General features: G+C 39.8%; 1 protein-coding gene across 6 annotated transcripts in view; it reads right to left on the bottom strand.

Moving 5' to 3' along the window:
- GSAP (gamma-secretase activating protein) overlaps positions 1-13,977 on the bottom strand; it is a 102,422-nt gene that overhangs the window by 49,615 nt on the left and 38,830 nt on the right. For all 6 annotated transcript variants that reach the window (XR_008372932.1, XM_053553890.1, XM_053553888.1 and 3 more), the window contains 3 exons: positions 10,824-10,912; positions 3,851-3,920; positions 2,590-2,639 (listed from right to left, as the gene is read on the bottom strand). Coding sequence is in view for 5 of the 6 variants with exons in the window: in XM_053553890.1 (XP_053409865.1) it covers positions 2,590-2,639; positions 3,851-3,920; positions 10,824-10,912 (209 nt within the window). In the remaining variant the exon portion in view is untranslated. The remainder of the gene's footprint in view (positions 1-2,589; positions 2,640-3,850; positions 3,921-10,823; positions 10,913-13,977) is intronic.

Raw genomic sequence — 13,977 nt, 5'->3', positions numbered from 1 at the left:
AGGGGAAAAGGGAAGACCAAGATCAGCCATATTCATGCCTGAACTCTCACTAATCCTAAAAGATGTCTCCACCAAGGCTAACTTGGAACTTGAGGGCACAGCATGGCATAAAGGGACAATAGGTTGTATGCTTCTGTTTCTTGCTTGCTCAGGTCCATTCAATTTAGGCCAGAGGAAAGTGATGCTACAGGAAAGATCCAAGAGTATACATCTGTCTCTAAACCTTGGAAACCCTTTCCATTTTTTCTGAAATTAGTTGGGTTAGGACAGATACACCTTCCAGATAAAGGCACACATTGACAAGAACATGAGTATCAGACTGTGGCCCATCCAGGTTCAGATCTCAATTTTGTTCTTCTCTAGAGTCACCTCACCTCTGTGAGCCTTGGTTGCTGTCTTCTCTATAAAAACAGGGATAATTATAATACCACCCTGTCATGCAGGGATGTTGAAAAGAATATGTGGGTTTGCACACTGCTGCAAAAAGCTCTCGTTGAAGCCTTTATGAACGAGGACAGAAGTGCTCCTTTCTTGGAAGAGAAATGAAGGGATGCCAAGGCTGCGCCACTTGGCTGCCAGGATCATTTCTGGGCTGCTGCCAGCTATCTTCTTGCTCTTCCCATTGTGTCTCTGCCTCTGTCTTTCCCTTTTGTCTCCCAAACCCTCTTTTTATTAGCCAGTCCTCTGTCTATGCTCATTCCCAGTTCCTGAGCCCAACTTGTTTACTTAAGTCTCTGCTCTAAATTATCCTCCCTAGCCCTGGAATCCAGCCTTTGTCTTTCCTCGTGAGCTGACCCTCTTCTGACCCCTGACCCTGTGCTGATGCTCCCATCCACTTAGTCAGTGGTGGCCACTGGCAGCCCATAGCTCAAGGCACATACTTTCTATTGGTAAATTTCCAGCCAGACTTCTTAATTTGAGACTTTCAATAGCAAATACATAATTAATAAATTCCTGGGCGGTGCCTGTGGCTCAGTCGGTAGGGTGCTGGCCCCATATACCGAGGGTGGCGGGTTCAAGCCCGGCCCCAACCAAACTGCAACAAAAAAAAAAAATAGCCGGGCGTTGTGGTGGGCGCCTGTAGTCCCAGCTACTCGGGAGGCTGAGGCAAGAGAATCGCTTAAGCCCAGGAGTTGGAGGTTGCTGTGAGCTGTGTGAGGCCACAGCACTCTACCGAGGGCCATAAAGTGAGACTGTGTCTCTACAAAAAAAAAAAAATAAATAAATAAATAAATTCCTTTTTCTATTTCAATTTTGTTCATATAACTTTAAAATTTTCAGCAAAAGACTACTTCGATGCCAATTAAATATTGAAGGAAATCATTTTAATATCAATAGTGTACTAATAAATTATCAAGAAAAAGTTCAGTAGAAAAAAGAGATAAAGATATAACTAAATCATTTTCAGAAACCAGATTAAATAGCTAATAAACAGAGGAGAGGCTTAAACTCACTAATATTAAGTGAAATACAGACTAAGATAATAATGGAATATCAACTTATCCCCAGGAAATTGGAAGTTTTTGAAAAGGTATAGATTTTTTTTTTTTTTTTTTTTTTTGTAGAGACAGAGTCTCACTTTACCGCCCTTGGTAGAGTGCCATGACGTCACAGTGAAAAGGTGTAGATGAGAGAAAGGTACTCTTACAATTATCAATTGTTGACAACTTGTCTGCAAAGCAATCCAGCACAATCTGTTGAAATTTATTAAATGCATGTACCAATCAACACAACAAACTGTCCCTGAGGAGTTAGCCCAGAGAAATATAGAGACCAAAACATAAAACTAGATAAAAAGTGTTTGAGACAATTGACGATGCAAAAAACAGCAAACTGGGAGTCAAGTGAATGTCCATGCACAGAAGAATGGCTAGGAAAATATGGACATTCCCACTGAAGACTATTATGTGTTCTAGATAGAATGTATTGGAAGTATTCTAGTCGACTTGTAGGTCATTCCACAAAATTGAATGCAATGAATAATAAGCAAACCTCTGGGTGTGTCAGAGGTGGGAGTAGGAGATTATACAACTATGGAGAAAAGTATGAAAGGATACATTCAGTTATGAACAAAAGTCAGAGGTAAAAAGGAAAGGGAAATGTGGAAAACAAGCAAAAATAAAATAATGACACTATACAAAACCTCAGCATATATGTTATGATCCCATGTTATCTATGTGTACACATATGCATAAAAATTAAAAAAATAGCCAATTACCTATAGCTCTATTTAGAGATACTCCTGATATATTAAGTCAAAAGAAAATAAAAAATCAGGTAAACCTATGTATCATGGTTTTGTCTTGGTAAAAACAATTAAATCTCCACATATATATACCTAAACTTGCATAGATTTGCATGGGCAAGGTAAAAGCTGTGGAAAGACTCACACAGGCTGAGGGCTGAAGTACAGATATAATTAACTTCATATATATTTGTATCATTTCACACATTACAATAGCAAGACTACCATTTGAGTGACATCAAATATAGAGAATGTTACATATGAACAACTTGACTCTATAAACAGCCTAGAAACATAGCTCTCTGTGGAGGAAACACTGAAGCAAAGGAATTTCAAATCTTTACCACTTTCTTTCCATCTTCTTGGGTGACTTGGATATGAAATTGCTCAATATCTTTTAAAAAAGAAACAAAAAAAAAGATAAATTAACCTTCAAGAACCACATGAATACTCATTTTGCCTAACAGTTGTAAACAAATTTTTTATAAAATCAATTCAGATTAAACAGCTGACAGCAAAACAACCTTGTCACAAACAGTAGTCTCCTGATAGAGAAGGAAAAAATTACCTTTCTCTATCCTCCCTTTACAGTCTTTTACAGTGCTACTTTTACAGCAGAGAAAAAGGCCCACATTTACTCTGCTCCTCAGTATCAACAGTAGATGAAGCATTTAGTCCTTCTTCTCCCCAGGTTCCCTCAATAAGACCTTTGCCTCCTCTGTACTGTCAGTCATACGCAGGGCCAACCAGGGCTCATTCAGCAGAGTTTATCTTCAATTGCCAAAAACAAACACTTTTTGTGTGAACATATCAGACAGACAAGGTATTTGGGGGAGGTATTTTTATAGAGGCCAAATTCATACTAACAAAACCCTAAAACATGGGTCAATTTATAGATAAGTCCCTTTCTATCAGTCACAACTTACATTCATATATACTTACCTCTGCTGGTTCTAGCTACAAAAATGTAAGACAGAAAATTGAGCAAGGCCAACTGAACACAAACCTAAACTCTCAGGCCTGTCCTTCCAACTATAAACCAGCAGTTTCATATTGTAACATGAAAAAGAGCTTAGTAGAAAGCACCAACAAAAAAAGAATTGTGTCTTTCCCAACCTGCCCAACCTTAAAAATATCATGCCCCAACTTATTTGCCTCTACCTGAATTTTTCCAAGGAAGTGTGTGTCCTCAAGTTCTGCCGTGGGACTCGTCTAGCCACTAAAGCCTTCTCTCCCTGCTTCATCTAATCCTCTCCCCTTACAGTTATCAGCTGTGGTAGATATTCCAAAGGAGGATGGACTAAAGAAGGCAAAAATGACCTGTGCAACAACTGTCCTGTGCAGCACCCTACCATGTGACAAAACTGCAGGCCTATGTATGTAAGAGCCCGCCATTCTCCAGATGAGGAGCTGAGCTGAGGAACAACACTTGAGGGTCCAAGGAAGAGCCCTTCTCTAGTGATTCCAGATCTCAAATGGACACCAAAGTTCTGTGGAGCCTTGGTAATGGCCAGTGGACAATTAGAAGATTCAATGACATCCTACACTTCACTAGGAGACTGTGGCTTTCAGGAAATTCCCATACATCACCTAAAGATAACTTACATTTCTCTTCTGAAATCAGTAACAGATGGTTCTCTGGAAGAGGGTGGCTTTCAACGCATGGATAGAGGAACTGTAAAAAGGAAATTAATCAAAATTATAAGTAACTATCCTGCTTGCACAAATAAAATAGAACCTTCATCTCTGACAAGGTCCCTACATTGACCACCTCCCTATATTGACCACCTCCTTAAGTTGACCTAATTCTCATAGACTGGACATGCGCCACATGTACATATGGGCACAGTAGGCCTCGTTCCTTCTGTTGGCCACCTCATGTGTTGATCAGTTTGTTACAGTCCCTTAAGTGGTCAACTTAAAGAGGTTCTACTGTATTCCAAAAGTTGCATATGATCACTGTAGTATCTGACCACAGAAGGAACCAGGAACCACAGACTAGTTTAGGGAAACCACATGCATGCACACACACATGACAGCTCAAAGCAAGCAGGAAAAGGAACGCTCTCAGGGCCTCAGTTTTCCAGGGAAAACTGATCTCAGGTACAAAACTCTTACCATTCATTTAAACTATAAGGCTATACAATTCTAAGAAATAAAAACAAATCTGGAAGCATCATGTTATCAGACTTCAGGTTATACTACAACTCTATAGAGATCAAAACAGCATGGTACTGGTACAAAAACAGAGACATAGGAACTACGGAAAGGAATAGAGAACCTAGAGATGAACCCAGTCACATTTCACCATCTGATCTTTGATCAACCAAACAAATGTATGCATTGGGGGAAAGAATCCCTATTTAGTAAATGGTGCTGAGAGAACCGGTTAGCTACACGTAGAAGACCAAAACTGGACCTGCATTTCTCACCACTGACAAAAATCAGTTCTCACTGGATAAACAATTTAAATTTAAGACACAAAACAATAAAAATCCTAGAAGAAAGTGTGGGAAAACTCTTGACAAAATTAGCCTGGTAAAAGATTTTATGAAGAAGATCCCATTGCCAGTTGCAGCAACACCAAAAATAAATAAATGGGACATGATCAAGCTAAAAAGCTTCTGCACAGCTAAGGTACCACAACTACAGCAAATAGACAGCCTTCAGAATGAAGAAGATATTTGCATGCTACAAATCTGACAAAGACCTGATAACTAGAATCTATAGAGAACTCAATTAACAATAAGATAAGAGCAAACAACTCCATTTAGAGGTGGGAAAGAGACTTGAACAGAAACTTTTCTGAAAATGATGGACGAATGGACGACAAACACATGTAAAAATGCTCATCATCCCTCGTCAGAGAAATGCAAATCAAAACCACCTTGAGATGTCACCTAACTCCAGTGAGATTAGCCCGTGTCACAAAATCCCTGTGCAGAAGTTGGCATGGAAGTGGAGAGAAGGGAACACTTTTGCACTACTGGTAGGACTGCAAACTAATAACCTCTATGGAAAGAAGTGTGGAGAATTCTTAAAGAGATAAAAGTTGACCTTCCATTTGATCCCACAATCCCATCATTGGCTATCTAACCAAAAGAAAAAAATCATTTTACCACAAGGACATTTGCACTAAAATGTTTATTGCAGCTCAATTCACAATTCACACCTTCCACATTTGGGTGGAAGCAACCCAAGTTCCCATCAACCCATGAATGGATTAACGAACTTTGGTATATGTATACCAAGGAGTACTATCCAGCCATAAGAAAAGATGGAGAAGAGGGAAGGTAATTGATGGGAACCTCACCTATTGTGCACAATGCAAGGATACATGTCAAAACTATTAAGAGTCTCAATGTCTTAACACAACAAATAAGTGAGGTGAAGGCTATGTTAACCAGTTTGATGTAAGCATTCCAAATTGTATATAAAATCAGCACATTGTACCCCATAAATGCATTAATGTACTCAGTTATGATTTATTAAAAATATTAATAAATATTGGGTTTAATAGAAAATATCACAATCATAAACAAGTCCATTGATCCATTAGCTTAAAACCTATTGACGGCACAATTGCACACAAAAGCTAAAGACAAAACACTGGTACCAAACACAGCACATAAAGAGAGGCCTGAGCCAGGCTCTGAAAGATCTTTCCCAGAATCAGAGGCAGCAGTAGCTCAAACAGGTACCAAAACAGGGAGGAGGCAGCAGCATCCACTCCACAAAGGCTTGAGAGTGAAAGGAAAGTTGAGCAATAGACCACCTTGGGAGCAAGGGGTAAAGAATTGGACAAAAGGGTTGTATTTCCTGAACATCAGGTCATGCCATATGAAGTGAAGAAGCTTAGGAGAGCAGGGAGTTTTAAGTGGGGAAACATGCAGCACACTCCCTGGATGACAGGCTCAACTACAACTTGAATTTTACCTTAAAAACACAAACAATGTAACCTAATCATTTGTACTCTGATATCAATCCGAAATAAATAACTGCGGAAACAATAAAAAAAAAAAGAAAAGAAAAGAAGAGATGGAGAGTTTACATCTTTTGTGTTTACCTGTATGGAGTTGAAACACATTCTTCTTAGTAAAGTATCACAAGAATGGAAAAACAAGTATCCAATGTACTCAATACTAATATGAAACCAATATATAAACAGCTACAAGCCCACATCAAAGAAAAACACAAGTATAGTCTAGTGAAGGGGACAGGAGAGACAGGTCGGGGGAGGGTGATTGGCAGGATCTCACCTAATGTGCACAGTGGGAGGGTGTTCAGCACACCCCCTGGGTGAAGGACTCAACTACAACCTGAACTTTACTTTAGAAATGAAAATGATGTAACCTAAACATTTGTACCCTCATATTAATCTGAAATTTTATAAAATAAACTATAATGCTAAAGCTGAAGTTATTTCTAGGGATGGTGTTTCCTGTTTGAGACATCTGATTCTGTAGCATATCAGAAACAAGGCAAACAATATTTATGCAGAATGTTCTTACTTACTTTTTATATTTAGAGTCAGAGTTATAGGTGTGTGATGTACCCATGTAATGTATCCACTGAGTGGGTATTTACCCATCCCTTCTCCCCTCCCCTTGACTTGGATTTCATTGAGATTTGCTTTCCTATGAGTATATGCAAAAAGAGTGATCAATACGTGTATATTTGTGTGCAACTAAACCAAGTATATAATTTGAGAGCCAACTAAACACATTCCCTACTAAGCCTTCCAAAGTCCCACATCCAAGAGACAAAGCAGAAGATAACCAGGGACTTTCCAAGAAAGGACAGGGAGTCATAGTGTGGCGTGGGGTCAAGGAGTTACAAGCCACAAAGCACAGAATGACTGCCACTGGGGACAAAAAGCTTAATCCATCACATGCCTCCTTCTAGGTGCTCTCCCAATGGGCTGCCAGCAACACAGGGCCTGACCTTGTCAGTTGTGATGATGAGAGAAAACTGGTCATAGCATGACTTAATTCTGTCATCATTGAAAGGGTGTCTATAAATCAGTAGTTTCCTTTTGTGGCATGAAAGACCAGTGAATTTGGTTGTTTTTCTCCTAAAACTTGAGATCGTTATGAAAGGACATAACTTTTTATGTCCCAATTTGACAGTCATCACCTTCACTAAAACCAGGAAAAATTTATGATAAAATATATTATCCAATATCCCAGATTTTCATAATAGGAAATTGGAAATAGAACTGGTCAATTTGTTTTTTAGGATTTACAGTTGAGTTTCCCTTTTAGAATTTAAAATAAAACATTAACTATATGGCATTCTGCATGGCAATAACATCAAAATTATAAAAAGACAGCAATCCAGAATTCAGCCACAAAAATAGTATAGAACTAATTATTTCAAGCTTTGTGAAATTGTACACATTAAGATACTTTGTGTATTGGGTTGGGAAAAAACAGAGATGAGTAACACTGCATGTATGATGGGAGCACAAGCGCTCAGGGCCTCACACTAAGGAGGCGCTCCTGCAGGAGACGGTATGGGCTGCCGGGTTTGTAGAGGTGGCCAGGACACGCCTGCTCAGACAGGAGGGTGCACTGAGGTGCTGATAAGCAGCAGCTGCCAGCCTCTGTACCTCCCCTCAGTCTTTGGGTGGCAATGGGTGGGAACGGTTTTGAAAGTCCCATTTATGTGGCTGTTGTTTTTCTATGATGAGGCAGCCCTAAAGCAAGGCCTAGAAGCCAAAAAATAGATGGGCTTCAGACACAGCTCTACCAAAGCACTCAAGGGGGGTGGGGGAGTGTTTTACATTGTTAATAGGAATCTACACAGATTATATTTATTTAGGAAAATATTTATCTTCACAAATACGGAGCTATCCTGAGAATCCTGGTGTTTGGGGGGTATGTAATCTGGGGGGTTGGTATGTAATTTCCCACTGGACCTATCAGGGAGGCACAACTCATGCTGGAATACCTGCCACTGTCCTGCTGGGGGTCCTCTGTGAAGGAAGTCAACACTGCCCATAAGACTTAGGAACAGACCACTGGAGGGCACCAGGAAAAAGGAGCTAGATCCCAGGGAAGACTCAACCCGATGGACAGCAGATGGCATGTCACTAGAGGACAGAGAGAGGGAGAGAAGGAAAGAGAGAGGGAAGAGGTGGGGATTTGCCATAGATGGAGGTCTGGAGGAGTTTTTCTCTCCCAAGGCAGAGATGGGATGATCAGGGGACAGGACTCAGAACTGAGATGGATCCACAGAATAAGGACAGATTTTTTTTTATTTAGACAGGGACTTTTCCTTTGGTCTACAGATGGTCTCATGTGTTGTGTACTTTTAATATTTTTTAATTGAGATAAAGTTCACATAACATAAAGTTCACCATTTTAACCACATTAACCTGTGCAATTTTCAGTAGTTTTTAATGTATTCACATGTACAACCATGCACTTTTAAAAAATTTCCCTTGCTATGCTCTAAGTGCCTTTAGTTGCCCCCCATCCTTTAGTAACATCTCCACCTTTATACAGCCCCAGGTAAAGATCCTAAGGAAGCCAAAGGAACAGGCCAGAAAATGGACACGTGCTCTGTCTCTGTCACCCCGGCTCTGATGACAATGCAGACGGAGTAGCTTCCTGAGGTGAAGAATACAGCTGGGGGCTCCAGGCCCAGCTCTGTCTGGAAGGGAGGAGTGCACCACAGTGGAGCCAGGAGCCAGAGCAGAGGAGAGACAGCCCCTTGTCCTCACACACTGGAAGAGGGAGACCTGTGGGCTGGAGGCTGGAAGTGGGTTGGGGGAGAAGCGGCAGCGGTGTTGTATAACACAGTTTGACTGCCCGTAGATCAAAAGAAGTGATGTTCTAACCTAATGTAAAATTAGGTGAAGGGAAGTGATGCTGTGGCCCTGATGACATCTGCGGTGGCTGGGTTCTGTAAAGTGGCCACCAACACAACACTGAGCCACTGCTGCTGGGGAGATGCACGGGGGCCAATCAGAATCCCAGAAGACACAGTCTGAAACGTCATAATCCAAATATTGCAATCCCAAAAGATCACAATTCCTAACGTCCAAAATCCCCCAAATCACAAGCTCAACAAAATCAAAATCTAATTAATATAATTAGATTCCAGAAACAAATACATGAAAATTAATGAAAAGGTATTTATTAGCCAGGAGCAGTGGTACACAATGTGGTGTCAGCTACATGGGAGGGTGAGGCAGGAGGATTGCTGAGGACAGGAGTTCAAGACCAGCTTGGCAACATAACAAGACCCCATTGCAAATATATATATATATTTTTTTTTACAATTATATATTTTATATTTGTATATAAATTTGTATATTTATATATATAAAATATATATTTTTACATTTACTATATATATTTTACATTTTTAAAAGATTTATCTGAGAAACATAAACATACAACAGAATACTTCATAGGCCAATGTACCTAACAAAACAGGAAGTAACAACATACATATCTTTTGCAAGCATAAACTTGCAAAGGTCTCAGGTGTACTAACTATCCTGTAATTGTGATTTTTTGCAACTTAAAAAATGACGGATTTAGATTAGGGATTTTGATCTTTTGGAACGTCAACATTTAATATTCTAACATTCAGGCTTGTGTCTATGTTGCAAACACACACAGGAATGGGTTCCAGCGAGCCTCTGGTCACAACATTCCTGTTAAAAGATTAATACATAACCTTATTTTATTTATGTTTTTACTTAAAAACACCTTATTTAACATATATCATTGATTCATTAACATTGAACTAGGGGCCAGAAGCATTATAACTCAGGCCTGAAGGAAGCTTATTTAACACAGATATTTTCTCTGTAAGGCACATCACAGCTTTCCTGCACTTATGTACACTAGTCAGCTCTACGCTTAGCGGTAATTTTAAACAGTAAAATCATGAACAAAAAGCACAAAAATTTGAAACATGGCATCATGAAAACACTTGTTTATAGTATGAGCGCTGAAACAAGAAGGCAGAGCGTCTCTGTGCTCAACCTCAATTGAATATGTCGAGGACTCAAATTTTTTCACCACTTATCATATGTCTGCAAATGACTCGGAAAGCACCATGAGTATTAATCCGGGGGATTGCAAATTCTCAAATTCTCGTGAGTAGAATTTCCAAATATGGAAACTGCAAGTAGTGAGGACAGACTATATCTATTCTACCTGCATTATACATGCAATGTTTCTGTATCAGTTCATGAAGTTGATAAATTCAGGGATTAAGTCATTTAATCATAGATATTTAATCTATCAACCATTTTAAAGCTTACTTTACATGTGCATTTAATATTCTATATTTTATCATAAAATGTTCTATTACTATCAGACAAGTGATGATATAATAAATAGTCAGAGGATTCTAGGTTTCAGTTCATAATTTCCATGTTAGTGAAGGAAGAGCTGACACTTCTAGCCAGTACCCATCTATGAGATTGCTTTGAGTTTATTAAGTGTGATAGTGTGTGGGAAAACACTGTGTAGACACCATTTCCTCCAGGTTTCTTGCTTTTGGATTAGTGAGATAAGTGACAGATGAGAAGTGACAGTGACAGATGCTTACTTACCTGTACCCAATTATAGCTATCCACTGCTTTTAGAACCTTCACGTTGTTAACAGGGTGGATTTCAACTAACAAAGTTAAGCACTTTGATCCTGCAGAGAAAAAGAAGCTTTTAGTAACGAAGATGAGAATATCACACGTTATCTTTTCTAAAACAAGTGGGAAAAGGAATTCCTGGTAAATCCTACTGTGTTGACTTTACAGCTACGAAAACAATTCTACCTACCGTCATCACACATTCCCCTGAGGTGACTTCAACTGTAAATCTAGTCCCATTTTTACTCTCTAGAGGTGTGGGGTGGCTCCAGGACCCCAAACGAGCAATTAACCCAGCAAAAGACCTGCCTTCCATACTCCCAGGAGCCCTGAAAAAAAAACTGCATTTTGTTCCAAAAACCACAGGACACTCAAGAAATGCAAACATCAGAAAGGGAGTCTTTGGGCACCCTTAGAAACAGCAGCAGATACCAGGGAAGACAAATTTCAGGTCATAAGAATTCTTCACTTTATGGAAAAGCATCACATTTAAAACCCAGTGGCTTCTTGAAATAGATTACCATGTATGGCTTCCTTCTCATCAGCCATACGTGACAGTGCCGGACAGACTGGATTCTAACGGGTATCATTTTGCCCTTGATTATCATGGTTCTACAATTTGCAAATCAGGAGTGTCTGAACTTTGAAAATATAAAAACGTGTTAGCTATTGTATTAGCTATGCTACAAGAAAAATGTACATTTTCTTAAAGTTTGACACTTGACTCCAAGTTTGACTTTGACGTTTCTTAAAATCCAAAATAGATACAGAAAACATCCCAAGGGAGAAGTCAGTGTACGTGGAGTGAGTAAAAGTCCCCCCATCCCTCAGCCATATTTAGTGCAGCTTTTCAGGCCCTCAAGGCCTAACAAACAAACACAATTCAATTCAGTGTCACTCCAATTTTGTGGCAAAACTGAAAATATTATTTGTATACGAAAATATAAAGGTGTTTCTGATGTGGGAACATGTTAAGGCTGACATCTCAGTAGGACAGGAACTGAGTCTCCCTCAGAGATGGTGGTAGAGCAGTGATAATCACCCACTTATTTCCTTAGTGTCACATTGGAACAAATGTCACAGACGATAGCATTTAAGAGGAAGTCCATGGATGTGGGCTAGAATAGCTATCTAAATTTTAGGGCAAAAGTTCCCCCTCCCCCAAGATTAAACCATAGAAAAGAAGGATTTGTCTTATATTTGAGCTCTTGTTACCACCCTAAGGCTGGGTGCAGTGGCTCAGGCGTGTGGTCCCAGCCACTCGTGAGGTTGAGGCATGAGGTTTGCTTCAGCCCAGGAGTTCGAGGCTGCAGGGAACTATGATGATGCCACTGTAGTCCAGTCTGGGTGATAGAATGAAACCTTGTCTCTAAAACAGTAAAATAAAATAAAAAGACTCTAATATGATCAGGTGCTCTGTCAATAACTGCTTTCTATAACAAGGTGTAATTCAGGGATGGCACAGCAGCCTAGAAATTAATTGATGTCAGCTTTCAATGTTTAAAAACGTAACCTGACAAAGCTGCTTTATTTTTTAAAAAAGGCAAAAGAGAACAATGTCTGTCATATGGCCTAACAATCACAAGGACTGGATATCTCCATGAACATGCCTTTCAAAATTATTTGAAAAAGCAAGACAGTGAGGGAGTTACATGGAATCACAAATATACAACCAAAGGACAAATGAAAATCAAATGTTTGTTAAATGGGTACTTGTGGCTCAGGATGAAATCCTAGTAATGGAACCATATGACCAAAGTAAACGCAAATGCTCTGGAAACCTGCTTGAGGACTCAAAAATGGCTCCAGATATAAGGAATACACTGGGGTCAAAGACACTCAAGAATAAAAACAGAAATGTCCTGAAAGGTGAGAATGAGCGGAAAGCAATTTTTCCTAATGTTATTTCAAATGTGTATGACTAAATTAACATATTAAGTAGTGCAAGCTGACCCATGTGATTATTTTATCTCTTCTCCTAAAAGTTTATATATTCTAACTGGGGAAAAAACAACTTTTGAGGGAAACTGTTTCGCAAGGGAAACGTTCTATTAGAAAATAAGGAATCACCATGTACTTGTCCCTTTTAGCATGAATCCAAATCAGATAACGAGGAATCAGGTAAATTTTCTTACCTTTACAATCAAAAGATCTTCAAGGGCAGAAACCATCCCCCTACACCAATTTTTCTCTTGGTAGTACAGTCCAAACATGTAACTCACTAGCATAACAGTAAGAGTAAACCTTTGCAAATAGGAATTTCTCTCAATAGCAGTGAAGCGGGGGGGGACGCTCTGGATTTGGATTCTAGAAACCACAGCTCTAGGGTCAGCTCTGCCACTAACCTAATGTATACCTCTCCTAGCAAATCATCAAACTTTCCTGGGCCTCAGTGCCTTGTTGCTAAAAAAATAAATAAAAAATAAGAAACAGATTGCAGAACCAGATTATTTCCACAATCAGTTTCAGCCATAAAATCCCAAGATTCCATATGAAGTACTAAATTAAGAATTTAGAGACTCAAGACATCAGTGGATTCTGGGAGGGTGTTACTGAAGGGAAGACGGGGCTGGAAGGTCTGGATACCAAGGCAAGAAGAGACAGTAGGATCAAGGCACAGGGGTGGGCATGACATGGGGAAGACCGAGGGTGGGCAAAAGAACCTGGTCTGACAGCAGTAAAGGCGGATGTTGTGAAATGGTGATAGGGTACAGGAGTCCAGGCTGGCTGGCTCTGAAGGGGCTCTGGTTATTGCTTCAGGAGCTCCTGGACCAAAGCACAGCTACACAGAGGGTCTGTAGCACTTACCTCTCTACAGTGGTACATGGGAGCTCTGGAGAATCTCAGCAACCTACAAATGTAGTCACCCCAATTGCACCACCCAATTGCACCACAGCAGTAGGGATCTGCTGTGTCTTGGGCAAATGCAACTCCCCAGAGGTAGAGGGTAAAGGGGATTTCCTATGGAAGGCCATTTTCTAAATAAAGCGTGAACTTAGCCATGGCCACAGTGAGAAGAGGATCACCACTGATAAAAACTATGTCATAAAGTATGTGGGTCAAAGGATCCTATTTTGCTTACATGAAAGATGTTACAGCTCATCTCATTTGCAACAGAGAA

The sequence above is a fragment of the Nycticebus coucang genome, chromosome 11, assembly GCF_027406575.1.
Source record: "Nycticebus coucang isolate mNycCou1 chromosome 11, mNycCou1.pri, whole genome shotgun sequence".
Taxonomy (NCBI): Eukaryota; Metazoa; Chordata; class Mammalia; order Primates; family Lorisidae; genus Nycticebus; species Nycticebus coucang.
Note: the sequence above shows the minus strand (reverse complement) of the source record. Positions and strands in the feature narration are given on the sequence as shown.